Here is a 22,795-nt window from a genome sequence, read left to right as displayed (position 1 = left end):
TATTAAGAGTAGAATGTCAACTCTGTAAAATACTACCGCTACTGTTCTTTTAATTTAATGCATATGTGCACTAAGGAGTAAGATACTAAATCCATCAACAGGGACCTCATTCAGAGGATTTCCTGAAAGATTATACTTACAGTTTTAAAGTTTAATGGAGTTTGAAGATTTCCTTTATAACCTGTTACAGACGTCCTTTCACTATGTAACTTTAATAAACCAAGACATCTGACTTTTAAAAATTTACCACTAAATACTTCATTCCATTGCATTTTATCTAATCATATTTAAAAATTGCAACTGCAGACATTTAAAATTTGTAAAGTTATATTAATTTGAAAAATGTTTGAATTCCAACTTAAAAGACAAAGAAACATATGCTTACTCACAAACATATCCAATAAATCGTCATTATATCCATATCATTGTAATAACTTTTTTCCTTCAATTTCATGTTCTAAAATTTTGAGTATACACATACACACACACAATGGATTTATAGTTCTAAGCTAATCTATGCAATATGAGTAATCTCAGATGTAATTTGCTTGGCTAATTCAATTGGAAGTAATATTTAAAGATACATATTTAAAGTATCTTTAAACATTATGATAAAATAATATGATTATGATAAAGTATAATTATAAATATTTTCTAAATATGACTTTGGAAAGTTTTGTGATTATTTTCACTTTCAAATACCAAACCTGAAGCAAAATTGCAATAACTCCTGCAAGTATCATATGTAGAAATTTTCACTTATCTCATCATCCCACACATGAAATAAATATTAGAAAATCAGAATGAAAAATAACCCAGTTGCTGGTAACTAAAAGACTCATTTATTGACTTAGTTTTCTTCAATAGTAAGATTTGATGAAGAATCATTTCATCCCCATAAACATTAGCTATTTTATTCAGGTTCATTTTGCTAGAAGACAACCAGTAGTAAATGTAATTCTAATTCAAAATGTAAGCACCATTTGTAGCAAAAACTACTCAAGAACTGCCATTTGTCTTAAGGTTGTAATTAATTCTTTTAACTGTCTAATAGTATTGTTTGTGTGGACTACAAAGGGGTAATGAACATTTTAGACTCTATCAAATCTGTTTAGCAAGTGGGACTCATCTAAAGAGTTCCTGTTTGGAGTTTTCATTGATTTATCAAGTAACATGAATCTTTACAATTATATAGTGGCAGGAAAAATATTTTATGGTCAGTATGAAAATAATATGAAGCTTGTCTGATTTTAACAATTCCTTTGGGGCCAATATTGTGAATTTATTTTTTGTTAGTTTTTCACAGATCACAACAACCTGGGACATTGCCTTTGCAAGAATATATGGCACATTCCACCATGAAAACCCTACTCGTGTCTTTTCCCCTGGCAGCCTACAACCATAATCATGAGCATCTGCTTTCCTGGATGGAATAAAGGGAAAAACTATTTAGTCTGAATAAATAAATAAATAAAAGAGATCAGAAAAAATAACAAAAGCATACCTTAAGATTTTTTTCTAAGACATTACTTACTATGCTAACATTTACAAAATTCCTAAAATCAAGTGCCAGCAAAATAGCAGGATTTATCATTTCAAGTTTCTACAAACATCTTACATGCTGCATGCGAGAGTTAACAGAAATAAGGCCAAGAAGTTTGCTTTCAAGTAGGGTTATAAAAGTCCAAAAAAGAATGCACACAGAGAACTCTCAGAAGAAAAATAAAACATGAACTTCATGAATGCTTTGAAAAGTGAAAGAACACCACCCATTGCACGTATTTGTCTTTTACCATATGAAATAAAAGTTGTGAGGCAAGAATGTTTTAGAGATTTTAAAGCTAATTTCAGTGAATTCAAGCTAATTTGAGAATTACTACCTTAACCAGATAAAAATAAATTATTTATGTTAAAATTTAAGGTAGGGTTTCATAATTTTCACTACTGGGGAGTAGTAGCTGCAATATGAAAAAAAAAGGTCATGGGATTTGGAGCTAGAGATCGACATTTGAATCTCAGCTCTCACTAGCTGGGCAACCTTGGTCTAGATGTTCAACCTTGTTGATCCTTAGTTTTTTCATTATAAGATGGCAATAATAATACCTACACCTCAGGCTGGTTGAGAGATCAAAGGACATAATGCATAAATGAATCGAAGACAGTGCTTGGCACAGTCTTTGAAATGCATGTTAAACCCTCCTTCCTGTTTTTTTTTTTTCCTTTCCCAAATCCTGAGCTAATAGAAAATTTATAGTAATAATACAATCTATGACATAATATTTTTACTAAATGAAAGAATGGCATATGGGCATTATTCAAAGACCCTATATTTAGAACCAACTCAGTGGTGAGATATGGAGGGATATAAGCCTGATGGAATTCAAGTAAACTCATCTTGTTCCCCCAGAACAAAACTCTGTTTATCTAAATGAAAAACTTTGAATTATTTTCAGAGTGCGGATAAGATAGAAAAAGTGGAGTAGATCATAAAACTAGAGGGCAAATAAACACCTGGTTAAAAAAATAAACAGTTCCAGTTAAAAATGATGAAGTGATCACATATATTTATCTCCTCTCTCTCCTCAATTTTTTTTCAACCCACAAAGTCAAAGTGAATGAAACAGATTTCAATAAGTTTGGAAGATACAAAGAGAATGAAAAGAATGGAGAAGATCAATGTGAAGCAAGAAAGACTTGTACCTGCTTTGTGTAGAAGGATAACAAAGAAGAGATTGGAAGTCTCTCTCAATTTTAAAGATATGATACCAAAGAAAAATGAAGATGAAACAGTATTTTTAAAATATTTCAAAAATAATTTAACTTTTTAGATTTATAAACTTTTATGGATTTATAAAAATAAATGGTATTATCAATCACTCTAATGACAAAAAATTTAAAATCTGCACACCTGAATTTTGAGGCATCTTTGGCAGAAAGAGAATTCATTATCCGTAATAGTTCTTAAAAATTATCAATAAGTCTCACAGTTTCATATTCCCTCTTTACTATGCCATCAGGTGTCTGAATGAAATCCTGAAGTTTTTCCCATTTTCTGATAAAATAGGTTTTAAGAAAGAATCTGCTTTTCATTATCGTGACACTGGAACTGAAAACTTTCCAACTAATTTCTCTTTTAAAAATTTTTCTAGAATTTTCCTAAGCATTAAAAAATATATAAGGAAGCATTTTCCCAATCTATAAGAAAATGAATTTTACTGATAACACAGTTTTCTTCATGTTTTGATTTTAAAAGTAACTATCAAAAAATCCTCATAGAGACTGACACAAACAGAAAAATTTGGAGACAACTTTTAACTTAATAAATTACAAAAACACTTTTGACGATCTCTCTTTAATATAGATGATAATCTTCAATGGTATACTTTACCAGAGCTACAGAAATGGAATGCTTTAACACAATAGAAATCTGGATATTTGGATAATGTTCATGTATAAGCTATGTATCAGCAAAAATATAGACTCTCTACCAAAGTTGAAATAAAGAATTATAAATGAGAATTCCAAACTTAATAAGGGCATAAACCACATCTATAAATGTTTACTGAATAAATGGATAAATAAATACCATGTAAGAGCCAACATCGAGTAGTTAAAGCTAAAGGAAGAAACGATGAATTAAAAGAGCTGAACAGAAGATTTCAAAGGGCGGCTCGAGAAGACAAAGTAAAGTATTATAATGACATGTGCAAAGAGCTGGAAATAGAATACCAAAAGGGAAGAACATGCTCATCATTTCTCAAGCTGAAAACACTGAAGAAAAAATGCAAGCCTCAAGTTGCAATAGTGAAGGATTATATGGGGAAAATATTAAACGACGCAGGAAGCATCAAAAGAAGAAGGAAGGAATACATAGTCACTATACCAAAAAAAATTGGTTGACGTTCAACCATTTCAGGAGGTAGCATATGATCAAGAACCAATGGTACTGAAGGAAGAAGTCCAAGCTGCACTGAAGGCATTTGCAAAAAACAAGGCTCCAGGAACTGATGGAATACCAACTGAGATGTTTCAACAAACATATGCAGCACTGGAGGTGCTCACTCGTCTATGCCAAGAAATTTGGAAGACAGCTAGCTACCTGGCCAACTGACTGGAAGAGATCCATATTTATGCCTCCCAAGAAAGGTGATCCAACCAAATGTGGAAATTATCGAATAATAGTGTTAATATCACATGCAAGTAAATTTTGCTGAAGATCATTCAAAAGCAGCCGCAGCAGTATATTGACTGGGAACTGCCAGAAATTCAAGCCAGATTCAGAAGAGGACCTGGAACCAGGGATATCATAGCTGATGTCAGATGGATCCTGGCTGAAAGCAGAGAATATCAGAAAGATGTTTACCTGTGTTTTATTGACCATGCAAAGGCGTTTGACTGTGTGGATCATAACAAATTATGGATAACATTGCAAAGAATGGGAGTTCCAGAACACTTAATTGTGCTCATGCAGAACCTGTACATAGATCAAGAGGCAGTCATTTGAACAGAACAAGGGGATACTATGTGGTTTAAAGTCAGGAAAGGTGTGCATCAGGGTTGTATCCTTTCACCATACCAATTCAATCTACATGCTGAGCAAATAATTTGAGAAGCTGGACTCGAAGAGCATGGCATCAAGATTGGAGGAAGACTCATTAACAACCTGCATTATGCAGATGACACAACCTTGCTTGCTGAAAATGAATAGGACTTGAAGCACTTACTGATGAAGATCAAAGACCACAGACTTCAGTATAGATTATACCTCAACATTAAGAAAACTAAAATCCTCACAACTGGACCAATAAGCAACATCACGATAAATGGAGAAAAGATTGAAGTTGTTAAGAATTTCATTTTACTTGGATCCATAATCAACACCCATGGAAACAGCAGTCAAGAAATCAAAAGATTCATTGCTTTGGGCAAATCTGCTGCAAAAGACCTGTTTAAAGTGTTGAAAAGCAAAGATTTTCCTTGAAGACTAAGGTGTGCCTGACCCAAGCCATGGTGTTTTCAATTGCCACATATGAAAGTGAAAGCTGGACCATGAATAAGAAAGACAGAAGAAGAATTAACGCCTTTGAACTGTGGTGTTGGGGAAGAATATTGAATATACTATGGACTGCAAAAAGAACATACAACTCTGTCTTGGAAGAAGTACAACCAGAATGCTCCTTAGAAGCAAGGATGGTGAGACTACATCTCACATACTTTGGACACGTTATCAGGAGGGACCAGTCCCTGGAGAAGGACATCATGGTTGATAAAGTGGAGGGTCAGAGAAAAAGAGGAAGACCCTCAACAAGATGGATTGACAAAGCGGCTGCAACAATGGACTCAAGCATAACAAGGATTGTGAGGATGGCGTAGGACTGGGCAGCATTTCATTCTGTTGTACATAGGGTCGCTAGAGCAGGAACCAACTCAACGGCACCTAACAAGAGCAAATAACAACAAAAGCCAACTTAAGGAGCCCTGGTGGCACAGTGGTTAAGAGCTCAGCTGCTAAGCAAAAGGTTGTCAGTTCAAATCCACTAGCCGCTCCTTAGAAACTCTATGAGTCTGTTCTACTCTGTCCCCTAGGGTCACTATGAGTCGGAATTGACTTGACGCAGTGGGTTTTGGTTTATTCATAGAGAGACATTTGAATTGCTTTAGCATTTTTGTTTAAAAGGTGCGTATTTTTTAAAAAGTTGAAATGTATGCATACAACAAAGGCCTTTAAATATACAATCTATTTTGTCTGAACTGGGCACAGTTGAATGATCTTTCGTCCTACCAAAATAACATGGAAAGGAAAGCAGCATGTAATAGATCTCTTGCTTTTTGTTTTTGCTGTTCTGACGGGGTGCCCCATGGATCTGCAGAGATGAGAAAGGCCTTTTCCTGGGTATATCTAAAATTGAGACCTTGCCGATTTTAACAGAGAAATGATGACATGGAGACAGGATCTCATATGAGCTATCAGTCATGAGCTTGTTCCCTAAAACTAGAGTGAGAGAGGAGCCATGCATTATTGTCTTCCCTATTTCTAAATGTGAACATTCTACCAAGGCCCATGAACAGTCCTCTAACGGAAGGATGTCAGCTCTCTCTGGTTGGTAGTCTAGGGTGTCATTTCTATTATTCAGGCACTATAAATTTCTTTCTATTCTTCAATCTCCTAAAAAGAACATATTCTTATAGTTTATACATTATCATTTACACAATGTAATTGAAACATTACAATTATCACACTACATTTAATGATAGGAGACCTGGTGATACAGTGGTTAAAGCGATCAGATGCTAACAGAAAGGTTGGCATTTCAAACCCTAGCGGCTCCAAGGGAGAAAGATGTGGCAGTCCGCTTCTGTAAAGATTTACCACCATGGAAACCCTATGGGGCAATTCTACTATTTCCTATAGGGTCACTATGAGTTGGAATGGCTCGTCGGCAATGGATTTGGTTTTTGGTTATACTAAATGAAATCCCAAACAGAATGATTAATCACACAAAATACTTACTGATTCTACCTATAGAATATTATTCTATGTGATTTGTTTATAGTGGGTTAAAAGCTACCATAATAGAAGAAATGAAGTTTCCTACTTTTCCTGGAAGGAAAAAAAGGCTACAAATAAAAATGGTTCTACTATGCACAAGTCAATTTTTTACAACTTTAAGGATTACACCAAAGTTATTTTCACCAGAAATCTAACTGCTTACTACAGTATTTTCATGTTGCTATTTACATTTTGAAACTAGTTTCTTTTAGAGTAGTATTTCTTCCTATTAATAATTAATTAATATCCTATTTAAAATTTGTCTCAAAAATAATTTGATAGTCATCTGTTTAAATAGCTATTTTATAGCCTACAATTTATAATTAAAGATCAGAAAATGGTTTTACCAACTTTTTTTCTGAAAATCTAATTTCATAGATTAGATTGCTTTTGATTGTGTTCTAACTTCCAAAAGTAGAATTCTTTACTGAAATATCAAATTGACATTTAAACTCTCTGAAAAATTTAACAGTGATGAAACTTAACTCTCAGGCAGAAGAAAATTCATCTAAAAAGAATGGTTAGATGACATTTCTTCTTTTCAACTCCTGAGGAATCTTTTCCATCCCACACTCCACCACACTCACAAATCCTTCCCTCTGCACTCACATAGTTGTGTGTGCATGTAAAATCATATATATATGTATATATATGTTGTATATGTATGTATGTGTGTGTATATATATATGTGTGTATATTCTTTTTGCTCTAGCTATAAAAGAAACTCTTCTAAGTCATCCATTAGTATTTTTATCCTCCACACCTAGTGGTATGTAACACACAGGTATCTTACTGCTATACAAATACCTGCTGAATAAATAAACTCAATGGAAATTTCGGAAGATGATAATTCTCTTTTAAATCATTTAAAAATAAATCTGTACACACGTGCCCTCAGTTTTGCTGTTTTCTCATATTTGTTTACTTTATTCCTCCCAGAATCTCCCATCTACCTACTGAATGGGAAGAAGTGATAATGCCTTTAATGTTGCTACTTCTCAGTAGCTATGGCTGAGAATGAAAGCTAGTAAAACACTGAAATAAAGTGATATTCTTCAATACATACATCCAATGAGGTACTTATACCCAGAACAAAAAGATAACTCCTACAAATTGGTAAGAAAAAGCAGAAAATCCAATAGAAAAATGGACAAAGGACTTCAAAAGTTATTTCAGAAAAGAGGATATCCCATGGGACTAAATATAGGAAAAGGCACTCAACTTCATTAGTCATCAGAAAAATGCAAATTAAAACCACAAAGAAATACCACTACACACTCACTAGAATGACCAAAACATAAAAGTTTGATAATATCATGTGTTGGCAACGATGTGAAGCAATCAGAATTCTCATACAACCACTTTAGAAAACTGTCCTAGGGTATTTACTGAAACTGAACATAAGCATACATACACTAAGATCTTGCAATTCATCTCCTGGCTACATACTCAACAAATATGCATACACATGTTCACCAAAAGACACATGTGAGGAAGTTCATAACAGCATTATTTGTAATTCTCAAATTGGAGACAATCCCAAATGCTTGTCAACTATTGTTGATGTTAGTTGCCATTGAGTCAATTTCGACTCGTGGTGAAGCCATGTGTGCAGGGTAGAACAGCTCACAGAGTTTTTCAATGTTGCGAACTCTTGGAAGCAGATCACCATGCCTGTCTTTTGAGGCACCTCTGGATGGGTTCAAACTGCCAATCTTTCAGCTAGTAGTCAAGCACTTAACCATTTGCACCAGAACAGATAAACTGTGGTATATTTTTACAATTAATTCTAGATTACAAAGAAGAACTACAATTACACACAATAGGAAAAAATCTCACAAACATCATCGTGGCTCTCACAGACATAATTATGTACATCATGTAAATTACATTTATGTAAAGTTCACAAATATAATTATGTACATTATGTGAATTACATTTATGTAAAGTTCAAAAGCATGCAAATTGATCTATGATATTTGATGTCGGAATAGTTAACACCGGGGTAATAATGATTGTAAGGGGGCATGTGAGGAAATTCTGAGGTACTGATGTGCTTAGTCTAGATGCTGGCTACAAAGGTATGATCACTTCGGAAAATTCACTGAACTGTACCTTTATGATCTGGCATTTTTCTGAATAATATTATATTTCCATAAAAGTTTAGTTAAAAAAAATCTAAATGCCAGCCTAAATTGATTTCTCCCATACTAGAATATAACTCACTTAATTGGATCTTGTTTTCAGATTGTTTGATGTGTTATTAGTCTTATCTACTGTATTTGGATTTTCAGGTCCTTGAGGAAGGGGATATGTATATATCATTGGGTAAATTATAATGATAAGCAAAGTATATTTAGCCTTTATTACTAGGTCTTATGCCAGACACTTTTCCTAATTGTTCCATTTAATTCTACCAAAAAAAAAATACTCTTTTAAGGTAGCTGTATTTTACTCTAAGTAAACAAAATCTTAGAGATGTTAAGTAACTTGCTGAAGGTCATTCATCTAAATAACAGAGGTCTCAACTCAAACTTATACGGTCCAGCACCATGGCTCTTATTCTTCCCCTACACGATCTAGGATAGATTTAATATTAACATCTTAGTAGGGTTAATAATATCTTTTCAAATCCTTTTGGTAAATGTAGGTTTATATTTCTCTTGGTGAAGTCAAGATTATATTCCATTTTATGGGACAATCTAACACGAATTCTTTTGGTAAATGTAGGTTTATATTTCTCTTGGTGAAGTCAAGTTTATATTCCCTTATGTAAGACAACCTAATACAAAGTCATGTTATGGACCCTCAAATGGACCCTGCCACTGCAGTTCATAATCGTCAACAAACAAACCCGTTGCCATCGAGTCAATTCCGACTCATAGCAACCCTATAAGACAGAATAGAACTGCCCCACAGAGTTTCTAAGGAGCACCTGGTGGATTCGAACCGCCAGTCTTTTGGTTAGCAGCCATAGCTCTTGATCACTATGCCACCAGGGTTTCCTTTATAATCCTAGTGCTCTCAAATTGACTTCTTGCCCAAGTTTTACTCTCTTCAAACCCAAACTTCACTGATCTCAAAATTATCCACCATGACTTCTCTCACCTTTATTCTCTTGACACTAAAAAAAAAAAAAACTGCACATCTTTTCCTCCCATCTACAGATGCTGTCCCACCTTTTGACCAAGAATAGTCTCATCAATCTCTCCTCCATCTACAAACACTTGAGTGTTGTGGGTAACGCCTGATAAGTAACTGAATGAATGGTCCCTAGACTTTTAGAAGAGCTTCTCATTTGATCTCCCATTTCTAGTCTCTCAATCTGCTTTTATTTTATGATGAAAATTATGTTAATGCTCCTGAAACAGAGCTCTAATTCCACTTCCCCCCCCCAAAAAATTAGTGGTTTTTCTATAACTACAGAATTTTTTAAATCTCTTAAACATAGTACACATCAGCGCTCCTTGATATGGCCTCAACTTACTCAGTGAAACCTGTGAGAGCAGGAACTTGATGGGACTGCCATGCTTTTCCAGGTCTTACAAGTTTTCCACCTCTGACAGGATGAAGTCTTACCACTTTTCTATTGCTCGTTTTAGTGGAACATATTTTAGTTTTCCTTCTCTGACAGGTTTCCACCTTACACAGGTTCTGCCTTTCACAGGTTTTACTGCATTACTTCTAATCTTTCGCCTTCGCCTTGACTCTCACAAGCCTTCTATACCAGTCAAACTGAACTGCTTTTTCTGGTCTCTGAATTTCAGGATGGTCTCCTACTTGATATTTCCTTTCCCTCTCAAATCCTATCTGTTCATCAAAGCTTAAGTCAATGCTTCCTCATTCATACATCCTTACCTGTTTCTCCAATTGAATGCACATTTTCTTTCTTTCTATGACATTTATCCTTTTCTGCATTGTGTTACAGCTATCTGTATGCTTAATTTCCCCTGGACTGTGAGTCCTTTGAAGGCAGTACAGCATTCTTATTCACCTTTGGTTTTCTACAATACTTAGCTAAGTGCCTGATACATATGGGCTCTCAATAATCTTGAATGGATTGATCTATGGACACATGTATACATTGGTGAATGACTTTTTTGGCAGCTTAGTGGCCATTGTTACTTCCAAAGCCTCCAAGTTTCCCTGGGTCACAACTGCAAAATATCATAAGCCCAGAGAGATTGAAAGTAGTTCAGAGCTGTCTGTCTTAAAGGATTACTTTTGAGCTTACTTAACAACTTGTATCAAATTCATAATTAAATAAAGCACTTATTATGTGATCCACTAAGCCATCTAGCAAAAACTTTGCATTGTTTCATTTAATTCTCACAGATATATGATACAGGTATTTTTATTTTAATATATTCTTTTTTACATTAAAAACTCAAGGCAAAGAGTTTAAACATTTTCCCAACTGTAATTAAAAATGGACATTATACTTTAGTAGGTACACCCAGTGAATCTTTTCTTCCACTGGAAGCTCAAATAACTGAACTTAGAACCAGACTTTTGAATAGTTAGAAAGTGGTGGAAGGCAAACCCTCTATCCTCTCTTTCCTGATTTCTGAAGCTAATCTTGTACATTCACTCTTAATTTGATGCCAATAATTGAACTGGTTATTAATATTTATTAATAAACTTAAACTTCAGTACCTCCAGGTTAGCGGAGTCAATATTTCATCCATTTGGTGGAATACTCTGCTATTTATGGCTCCATAATTTAAAACAAAACACTATTTTGCCTTTTTTAATTAGTCTTTCATATAGTCTCAATGCTGCATTCTATAGGATGTCTTTTCTAAATTTATATTCAAAACTGGATATTTGCATTTAGTAATATCATTGTTCTAACACCCAAGAGAAAATAAGAGTTTTAGTATATCAGAGATCATATTACAATACGTGAAAATAAATAAAGTACCTTCCTACCTATGCCCTACAAGATTGAGGAATTAATTGGTGTTTAAGTATTATATTTGGAAGGGAGGAGTATAATCAATAACCAATAGGATGGTGTCTACAAAAGAAAATTATGTAATTCCAATCCAGATCCTGTAAATAATTTGAAAGTCTTTAGAGATACATTCCCATATCTGATTATCTAAGGCACAGTACATCTCATAAGTGGCAAAATGATTCACCGGAGTGTCAAAATTTTTTTTAGACCATCTACTTATATTTATTTTTGATCAAAAACTATAAGAAAGTCAGCTTTACTATATGGGACTATATGTCAATGACATATGACACACATAATACATTATGTGTCTTGACAGAAGAGGGATCACCACTCTGTCACTTACTTTCAGTGTACCCACTGCAGTTCACACATGACCACTCAGGAAAACGTGTCAAGTCCATTATATATATATATGCTGCTGGTTTGTTTTTGTTTTAGTTTTAAGCATAGCAAGTTTGCTAGCTACCTTCGAACTACCAAATGGACTGTCAGACTCATAAAGAATCATTAATTTTTCTATTACGATAATATACTTGTTCCATATTTTCTGATTTTTTTTAACAATAATGATAAAAGTGTGTTACCTGATATACATCCAAAAAAAAGAAAACTTATAATTTATTCCTTTAAGGCAAAGGAGACACTTAATAGTGGATGAGGAAGAAGCTGCTTTTGGAAATTCCTTCTACTAAAGGGGAGAACATTTTGAAATATTTGGAAATGTTTCTAGTGTTATGTGATTTTGTTGCCAGAAACAATATGCCAACTATAAAAAACTCTTAAAAACGTATATTTTTAAAACCTTGAAACAAAACATTCTAATCTGCTTCAATATCTTACAAATCATCTAAAGTTTCATTGTTTAAAACTGTTTGTTAAAATATAACTCCTTCTAGTAGTTTTCAAGAACTAAATGACATCGTGGAAAATGGAAGTTTGGGAGACAAATTTAAATAAAAAATCTTTGAATAATTGCATTGAATTTAAAATTGATTACTAGTATATACCAGTGCATCCAACGATAAACTTTGCTATTTTGAGGTATACATATTGAAATAAACTACATTTAGAACCATACTTTTGAATTGCTATAACATAGTGTTGAACCAAGATTTTCAAGGCTAATGAAGCATATTCTATCACTTTTTTTGTGAGATGACTAGAAATAGTTCAATGAGAGATAAAATGAAAATAAAAATCATATTTAATATTATTTATCATCCTTTTAATGTTTCTATAGTAAATTAATCATATGTGATAATATATTTATACATTAGCTTATATTTGCAATGTATAATATATAAGAGATATATAAGGATATATACTCAAAACTTCTTACTAAGAAGGGTATATATGATCAAAAATTCAGAAATCAAATGTCTAGAAAATGTCCAGTAAGATAGACTTTTAAAAATACTAATGTTTGACTTTGTTGTTGTGATTATATAGGTGCCTGAATATGATTTTCCCAAATACTTCTGAAAGTTGACACACAAAATGTCTAACAACTTTTGGGGTATCTAAGTGCACCAAGGAAAACCTGGTGGCATAGTGGTTAAGAGCCATGGCTGCTAACCAAAAGGCTGGCAGTTCAAATCCACCAGGCGCTGCTTGGAAACTGTACAGGGCAGTTCTACTCTGTCCTATAGGGTCGCTATGAGTCAGAATCGACTCGATGGCAATGGGTTTTTGGTTTTAACTGCACTAATATTAATAATGCCTATATTCCTTATATAAACAGTCTCATTAAATAACACATAAATATTGTGAAACACTAAAAACAAATTCTTCTAAACAATGAAATCTATTTCCAGAGATTCTTAAACATTCAGAAGCATTACGCCTGGAAATACAAGAAAATTTTCATAGAAACACGGGCATTTTTACTTTCTTTAATATGGAAATACAATGAAAAAATATGACATAACACCATCTGAGGTTGAGTTTTTTTAGTTATTTTAAACTCTACATTCTAACTTCACTCAACAGCATACAAATGTGCACACACAGACACACACAGACACACACAGACACACACACACACACACACAGAGTCACCTTTTATGATCTCAACATCAATTAGAGAATATACCTAAATTTTTGCTAGGTCATACATATCAAACCTGCAAGGTCCACGTGTATCTCCAACATTATTTTCAAAGCATCACATCTAGGGCAAACTGTACGTCCATCCTCGTTCTTCCTCTTGCTGAGGCATGAAAGACTCGTGGGCAGTGAAGGAGGAGGCTGCAATTATGCAAAGACTAAACTATTCTCCTATGGCGGGGACTTAGGACACCATTCATCTCTTTCCAGTTTATGATGGAATGTATCCGACTAGTTTAAGCTTTCTAGGAGACTCTTCTGGCAGAATTATTTTGTTGTCACGTACAATCCTCATTACTAGTTCTTGCATTTTTCTAACCTATTAGATCCCAAATAATATGAGTATTCAATATTATAATACACATGGTTGTTACCAAAATGAGACAGAAATTCCACCCTGCATTCTAATCATGTTTATTTAGTACATTAATCACTTAACTATCAACTTCTTCTACATAGAGGTTGTGCATGGTTTACCTCTAATGACTAGCAGAGTATCTCACACATAGATGCTCATGACTTTTGGGAGAATCAATGAATGACCCTCGGCAGGATACGGTAACAAACATAATAAGTGGAAATACTCTGTTGAAATACTTATTAATAGTTAGATATGTCTATGATGAATTTAGAATAAAATAGATTTCCATCCTATTAAAATGCTTATATGTGTTTTCAAATTTAATAACTGATTACTATAAATGTTTTTATGGAACACTCCACCTTACAAAGTCAAAATATGGAATTGACAGTCTCTTGAAACCACTTCCCTGCAATTACCTTGTTCTTCTGGCTGCTGCTGGCCTTAGGAGTAAAGTAAAAAGTTTTTTCCTGAGTGAATTTCATCGAGTGGGAGCTACAGTAGAACCATCCCAATCCCTCTATTCAGATTCTCGGTGTTTGTTTCAACAAAGCTGTTAGTGACAAACTTCAGATTTACTGGGTGTGTGCTGCTGCTGCTGCCATAGGCTAATTTCTGAAAGTGTTTCTGTTTGTTGCATTCCATTCCATCATATTGGAGATTTAGAATAATATGTATTTTTCTGCACAATGCTATAGCAGAGCATTTCATTTTTTAAAAGAAACTGTCTCGAGGAAAGAACTAGAATCAAGAGGGTGTAAGTGGCAAGCTTTCATTTTAAAAAAAACTTCCCTTTTTTGTGAGAAAAAATAATCTTCAAGGTAAAAAGAAAAAATAGTCTTTTTTTCTTCAGCTGAATCTTATTACCTCCATAACACACTGGAACAAAATGTATTTTCTTACCAAATATGACTTTATTCTATGTAGGAAATAAAAACATTCTAAAAGAATGAATCACTTCTTAAATCAGACTTGATGCAAAATTACATATAGATTAATATAAATTTATTTAAAGAACGTTTGCTTTAAGAGTTCTATTATGTTAAATGTAATTTCCCTTAATATATACAAGAAAATAGAAAAATAAAACTTTCACTTACCTTTTAAAGACTACCTTGGTCATAAGCACATCTATTTTTAATTTAAGAACTTTTTCATACCATAATTTTTTATTTATTGTTTATTATATATAAAGAAAAATGTAAAATTTTCTAGTATTTAAAAATTGAAAGCTAAGCAATAAATCTTATAGTTTAAATCCCAATGTTAGTTTCTTTCTAACAAAAATATAATCTGGAAAATAGTAGTAGCTTATACTAAGTAAAAGTATGAAAACACACACTATTCAATAATCAAATGTTTAATAAGAGGAAGTAACTATTTGTTATTTAAGAAAAATACCAGCAAGAGAAGGAGGCATTCATTACAATACAGTATCTGTTCAGTGACTTAAAACATTTTAGTAAGATCCAAGGAGTAAAAATAAAACATACATATGAATTATGCAAAGCACAAAACCACAACACATGTCAAATAAACGAGAGTTAAAATACAATTGTTTCACATTGACTAGGCACAAAAATATAGTCATTAAATTAACAGACATGGATTAATGTTTACTTATTCCTTTTTTTAATCATGCTTATTAGTTATTACAGGATGAGATTTTCCAAAACATTTAGCAAATTTAAATGTATGCTTACAACTTTCTTCCTAATATTTTAAAATGATTTAGCACTTCATATTTTAATTTTGCATTAAAATGAAAAACTTGGTTTCTGAGATTTCAAGTCATTCATATATATGTATATATACATATATGTTTTTAACTTTCTAACTTAGTGACAGGATCTGTTGACATTAAGGTTATCCATGAAAGAATATTAACCTGATATGTTAATAAGAGGTATTCTGAAGTTTGGCTAACAGGCCGCAATACTGAAAGAGGTAAAAAGTTGTATCTGGTTTTGACAACAAAACTTAGATCCCTTAAAGCCTTTTAATATAAAAGGGTAATTTAAGGAATAAATATTCTTCATATAATAAAAGAAATCAAGACATCCTAATGATATATATGTACTTTACACACACAAAAAGTAAATAAATAAGTTTGTAAAAATTCTGATATAAAAATTTATCGTGATATTAAAAAATTACATCTGTAATTTATTAAAAAAATAAATTACATTTCTTCCACTAGTGCAAAGACTAAATTCTTCCATGAACTTCTTTTGGAACAGACATGTATTAAACAATGAAGAATTCTGTACTTTCATCTTACTATTTTATAATTTGTGGTTATTAATATTTTCTTGATCATTTGTTTCTGCAAGATTTAAGAAGTTATCTATGCAAAGGACTCTAATGAACATTCATGTTTTTTCACTTATAACATCATTTACATACAAAAAATGGCATGACACAAATATATTGGAATGTGGTATTAGACATATTCCAACTCAATATATAAGCACTTTGAGAATACCATACTGAATACGTAGAGAAGGTTGATAACCTTAAGATGTTTTAAAATACAAAACAAAGGATCAAAAACATCTAAAACTGATCCAAAAGGGATATTTGTAATCTTAATATTCTACAACTTTATGTAAATTTTTATGTTGAATTTTAAAAGCATTACAATGTTTATCAAATAGAACAGGGGTTGGCAAGCTTTTTCTGTAAAGGGCCAGGTAGTAAATATTTTAGGCTTTACAGGTTATAGAGTCTCTATTGCGACTATTCAACTCTGTCACTGTAGTGCAAAAGCAGCCATAGACGATACGTAAACAAATGAACCTGGCTGTGTTCCAATAAAACTGATTCATAAAAATAGGCTGTGGGCCAGACTTGGTCCACAGCCCATAGTTTGCTGAAGCCTGAAATAGAACATCTAACTCAAAAACATTTCATTCTAGGTACTTCAATTCTTGGAAGAAAGCAGGAGACATGGTAAATATTTAATTCTTTATGAATTAATGAAGTCATGAATGAGTAGGGGGAAATATAACCTTTGTGCTCAGAGACAAACGCAATTATAAGTCAATCTCTAGAGATTAGAATTCTACTTTTCTAACTGGGGCAAAATTCCAAGAAGGCAATCCATAACCTCATTAAGAATCAGGCTTGCAAACTAAAACGAATGAAATGACAGAACATAGATGTAGTAAGGAGTAAGTGAATTTCCAATCTATAACTGCAAACAAAAAATAATCTCTTTTTATGGTGAGTTCCTACAGCATTTCAAATTTCCCCAACTAGACTGTAAACTCCATGGGAGTAAGAAATATGTCTTAATTATTTCTGTAGCACTGTGCCTAGGGTATAGCAGATGCTCAAGAAACATCTGTTAAGCAAATATATGAATGCTTTTTATGGCAAAATATGTTTTTGTTATTTCCCACAAAGTGATCCTCTCAAGCAGCAATTTTACTTTAAGATTTTCTATAAAATAAAAACATTTTGTTTCTTTATATCATCAGTCACACTGACTATAAAGATGAATTTCAGCCTGAACCTGAACTTGACCTACTTTCGCCCAAATCAAATCTTTACCATGCTATGTAAATCCAAGTCTCATGGAAAAGGTATGATTTGGGCAAAACAATACAAGTACAGACAACAAGGGCTGGTTATAAAACTAGGGCTGTAATTATTTTCCACTAAAAAACTGTTTATAAATTTAATTATACATAAATTTTAGACTCAAACCAGTTTTTCATCTGTAAGAAGTGAACTTGGCTGTTCATGATTTAAAAGTTTAAAGGTGACCATATTGCAAATTTCAATCAATTTACGTATTAATTATTCCTCAAAGCCTGGATGTTTCGAGAATGCTGGAGATAATAAACCATTCCTGAACAATATTTATAAATTTTGTCTATGGCTCCCAACAAGTAACAAAACAAAAATTAAAATAACCCCAAAGCACAGTAACTCCACACAGTGGAAGAAATGAATATACATATAAATTATTATAAAAATCATACTCTTCAATGATGTATGTGACAAGCTGTAAACAATTAATGTACTTTATGTAAGTAAATTTCTCTATCTTTTCTTTAATATAATATTTTCACACTCCAAACAAAACACTGAGTTTAACAATGATAAAAACAAAGGTTTAAAGAACTTTACTTGGTTTTGGATCAGTTGTTAGACACTGACAGACAAAAGCCACATAAAGTTATAGGGTCAAACAAGACACAGCCTTAATTTGCCATTGTCATATGCACAATATTAACAATATATACAAATGTAAATAATAAAACATTCCTGATTGATTAGAGGGCAAGTCAAAGATGAAATGGAGAAAAATAGGTCCATTAGAATAGTACTGTGGTCCAAAATTTACATATAAAAATATAAATACATATAAAACTATATATATACATATATATGTATGTATGTATATATATATACATATATATTACAGTACTTGAAGTTGAACGGATAATGCTTCCAAACTATCAAATTTAACAGCACAAGCCAAGACAGCCAACGGTCTTCTTAAAAATAAATCAGAGAAAGTATAGCACATGGATTTCACAATTTATAAAGAGAGACATTTAAAGTAAAAGGGACATAGTAAAACAAAACAAAAGAATAAGAATACTATCGTACCGATTTCCATGGTCCCCGATGCCATGAAACATCATCAGGGCAAGCATGCACATGACATTGTGTCACACTAGGTGGCTTGTTTAAGATTTCACAGTTTTGCTCTTCTGACATTTGGCCATTGGGAAACTGACATATTACGAATCTTGATTTTATTCCTCCTCCACATGTTTGTGTACACTAAAAACAAGAATGGGAAAATACAAAATTATGTGGAATTAGAGAGAAAATTATATTGCTTACACTAAATCAAAGTTTAAATTTTATCATTTTTGCACAATTCTTAATATTCCTCCCTGGGTAACAGGTGGAGCCCTAGTTGCACAGTGGTAAAGAGCTTGGCTGCTAATCAAAAGGTTGGCAGTTCAAATCCACCAGCCGCTCCTTGGAAATCCAATGGGGCAGTTCTACTCTGTTCTCTAGGGTCGCTATGAGTTGGAAGCGACTTGATGGCAACGTATTTTTGTTTATTTGTTTTTTGTTAGGTAACAAATAAACAAAGGATTCTCAACATCATTGATCATTAGGGAATTGCAAATTAAAACAATGAGATACCACTATACACTTATTAGCATTCTAAAATCTAAACACTGACAACACCAAATGCTATTGAGGATGTGGAGAAACAGGAACTCTCATTCATTGCTGGTGGAAATGAAAAATGGTACAGCCACTTTGGAAAACACTGTGGAAGTTTCTTACAAAGCTAGTCTTACCATACCATCCAGCAATCATGCTCCCAGGTATTTGCCAAAATGCAATGAAAAACGTATGCCCACATAAAAACCTTCACAAAAATGTTTACAGCATCTTTATTCACAATTGCCCCAAAATTGGAAGTAACCAAAATGTTCTTCAGTAGGTGAACAAACTGTGGTACATCCATACAGTCCATTTCTTTTTATCCAGCAATAAAAAGAAATGAGCTATTAAGGTGTGCAAAGACATGGGGGAACCTTAAGTACATATTGCTAAGTGAAAGAAGCCAGTCTGAAAAAGCTACACACTATACGGTTCCAACAATATGAATGAGTGACTTATAAGGTGAAGAATATCTATCAAAGCAATGTGGTTTTAATCACTGAATTAAAAAACAAATCTTTCTTTAGAGTATAGTGAAGTAAGATTACCTAACAATATGAAATGCTTAACTTTTACACTTCAGAGAAATCACAGTCTCCACAAGTTTAAGAAGTATTATGACTTACCTCTCCCCAGCTGCCGTAGTTCCATCGTGGACAAGGTCCTGAATCACAGAGCTTTGACTCTGGGGGCTTGGAGGCTGCAGTACAGTAACTGGCACTCTGTCCATTTTCATCCTGGCACACCACAACTCTATGCTGAAGACCTCCGGCACAACTACTAGAACACTGACAAGGATAAAGCACAAACATACACACAAACTGCAGTTTCCATATCATGAAATTACATGGGGAAAAAAATAGGTACGTTGATTGAACCAAAAATCAAACTCTATGTTAAAATCTTCCCTATTGAAATCACAGGTTGAATCAAGAAAATCTGTCAAAACACTTGAGTGTTACCGGCAGCTTCATTAGAATTTGTTGATAAAATAACTTTTCACTCTTGTCGTAAGTGTTAGGGAAAAGGAATGGAACTTTTAAGGTCTCACAAGGAAGGAACAGAAAATAAAAGATAGCGTTCAGTTATTTAACTTTGGAGCTTTTATTTTGTGCCATTAATCTGATATAAAATATGAACTACAATTGTACCTTTTGTAGTTCATTAGTTCATCATGATTTTACACCAGCTTACTGTATTGCTATATTACAAATTTTTGGTTTTGATTTTTTTTCATAAACATTTGCAGTTTTACCTCTTAAAAGGTTTTCTTTTGTTTGTATTCTAATGGACTCTAATCAGATCATTTTTAAGTACATTACATTGTAGTCATAATGTCACATTATTCTATAATTTGGTAACAATTATAGGAATTTGGGAGGAGGCGGGGCCAAGATGGCAGAGTAGTCAGACGCTTTCTGTGGTCCCTCTTACAACAAAGACCTGAAAAAACAAGTAAATCGATTATAATGACAATCTAGGAGCCTTGAACATCAAAGACAAAGTTGAAGAATTGGACTGAGTGGCAGGGGAGAAGGAGAGACAGTTTGGAACCAGCAAGGAGTTGCCAGACCTGACCCGGCGGGAATTGGCATCCTGCAGGCCAGGTTGTCTGGCATGCACGGTGAGGCAAGTAGTAGTGTTCGGGATACATTTTCCACATCTGGAGAGACCAAGTGGCAGAGAGTCTACTCCAGCCTCCAGAGCCAGTGAAAAGCAGCACTCAATCAGGGAAAGATAAATACATGCATCTAACCCACTAGCCAGGTCAAAAAATACCCCATTTGGGAAAACCTCTCTCCCGTTTACCTGCCTCCTCCCCAGTCTGCACCAGGTACTGGGCCAGCTTCAGCAATTGCCCTGTTCCCTGGGCCGGAAGAAGGAACTGTTATGCACCCTGAGCCGGAAGAAGGAACTGTTATGCACCCTGAGCCATTCTCCCAGCCTTGGAGAGGAAACAAAGTAACAAATAGAAAAAATAATCTGCCAGCTCCCCTAAGCCAGGAACTCAAGGCAGGCACAGCTCCTTTGCCTAGGCACAGGCATAAGGGGTCCATGGGCTTTCAGCACCTTCACCGCTGCATAGACCTTTGTGGGCCCATTTCAACAGCATATGCCCTCATTACCACAGTACAACAGGGTATATACCTGAAGCCTAACTTCACTGTATCAGGTATATGGTAGAGTGGCAGGTTTGTGACATTTGATAACAGTTTGCTCTTTAAGCAGGGTCCTCACCTACCCACATCAGGGGCCTGAGGACTGGTGGCTCCACTCACACCATCTAGCCACCTGCAACAAGGATCCAGGAATAAGTGGTGACTCCCAGTCCTTCCAGCCAACAGCAATGGGTGCCCATAGTCCAGCTGCAAAACCCATCCACCTATGTGCGTTAGCAAACAGGGACACGCTTTCCTCCCAGGCACTCGGGGCACCGTCAGCCTCCTTCCTTGATCAGCGTGTCAACCCCTACTGCAGCCAGATACCTGTGCACACATCAATCACCCCTGCCTGTCTAGGACTGTAGGTAAGAGCCTGCACCACACACTTGGTGACCTACTATCTGGACACCTGAGCTGAATTCATACAAGAAAAGTAAACAGACTCCTGGGCTCACATACCTAGTAATAGGTCTAGCCACCTGGAGACAGGATATGAGAGCTTCAAAGACGTCAATAATCAAACTAGCTCACACGAGTAGAGTATTTGGGCATATCAAAACAAAACAAAACAAGAAGCTAGGACACAGTAAGCAAACAAAAATAAATAAATATAGTAACTTATTGATGGCAAGAAGACAACAGTCAATATCAAATCCCATAAAGAGGCAAACCATGCCAGCTTCAGCAAGCTCCCAAAAGAAAGATTCAAGAAACCTTCAGGAGGAAGAGAACTGCTTGGAATTACTGGAGGTAGATTTCAAAAGATTAATATACAGAGCTCTTCAAAAGATCAGGAAGGAGATCAAGCAAGACACAGAATAAGCCAAGGAACACATGACAAAGCAATAGAGGAACTTAAGAAGGTTATACAAGAGCATAATGACACATTTAACAGGCTGCAAGAATCCATAGAGAGACAGCAAACTGAAATCCAACAGCTTAACAATAAAATTTTAGAATTAGACAACTCAATAGAAAGTCACAGGAGCAGAACTGAGGCATTAGAAGTCAGAATTAGTGAGATTGAAGATAGAGGACTTGACAGAAACTCATTTGAGGAAAAATCAGATAAAAGAATTTTAAAAAATGAAGAAATCCAAAGAATTATATGGGATTCTGTCAGAGAAATAACCTACGAGTGACTGGAGTACCAGAAAGGGGGGGATAACAGAAAATACAAAGAGAATTGTTGAAGATTTGTTGGCAGAAAACTTCCCTGATATTGTGAAAGATGAGAAGATATCTATCCAGGATGCTCATTGAACCCCATGCAAGGTAGATCCCAAACAAAAGTTACCAAGACACATTCTAATCAAACTTGCCAAAACCAAAGATAAAGAGAGAATTTTAAGAGCAGCTAGGGATCAACAAAAAGTCATCTGCAATGGAGAGTCAATAAGACTAGACTCGGACTACTCAGCAGAAACTATGCAGGCAAGAAGGCGATGGGA

At 34.2% G+C, this 22,795-nt stretch overlaps 1 protein-coding gene across 1 annotated transcript in view; it reads right to left on the bottom strand.

The window, feature by feature from the left end:
* The window catches only part of ADAMTS20 (ADAM metallopeptidase with thrombospondin type 1 motif 20), a 218,167-nt gene that overhangs the window by 61,473 nt on the left and 133,899 nt on the right, over nt 1-22,795 (bottom strand). Inside the window, exons 27-28 of the mRNA XM_004384567.1 lie at nt 19,809-19,970; nt 18,604-18,780 (exon numbers count right to left, since the gene is read on the bottom strand). Coding sequence (XP_004384624.1) covers nt 18,604-18,780; nt 19,809-19,970 — 339 coding nt within the window. The remainder of the gene's footprint in view (nt 1-18,603; nt 18,781-19,808; nt 19,971-22,795) is intronic.

Source organism: Trichechus manatus, unplaced genomic scaffold (genome assembly GCF_000243295.1).
Source record: "Trichechus manatus latirostris isolate Lorelei unplaced genomic scaffold, TriManLat1.0 scaffold00123, whole genome shotgun sequence".
Taxonomy (NCBI): Eukaryota; Metazoa; Chordata; class Mammalia; order Sirenia; family Trichechidae; genus Trichechus; species Trichechus manatus.
Note: the sequence above shows the minus strand (reverse complement) of the source record. Positions and strands in the feature narration are given on the sequence as shown.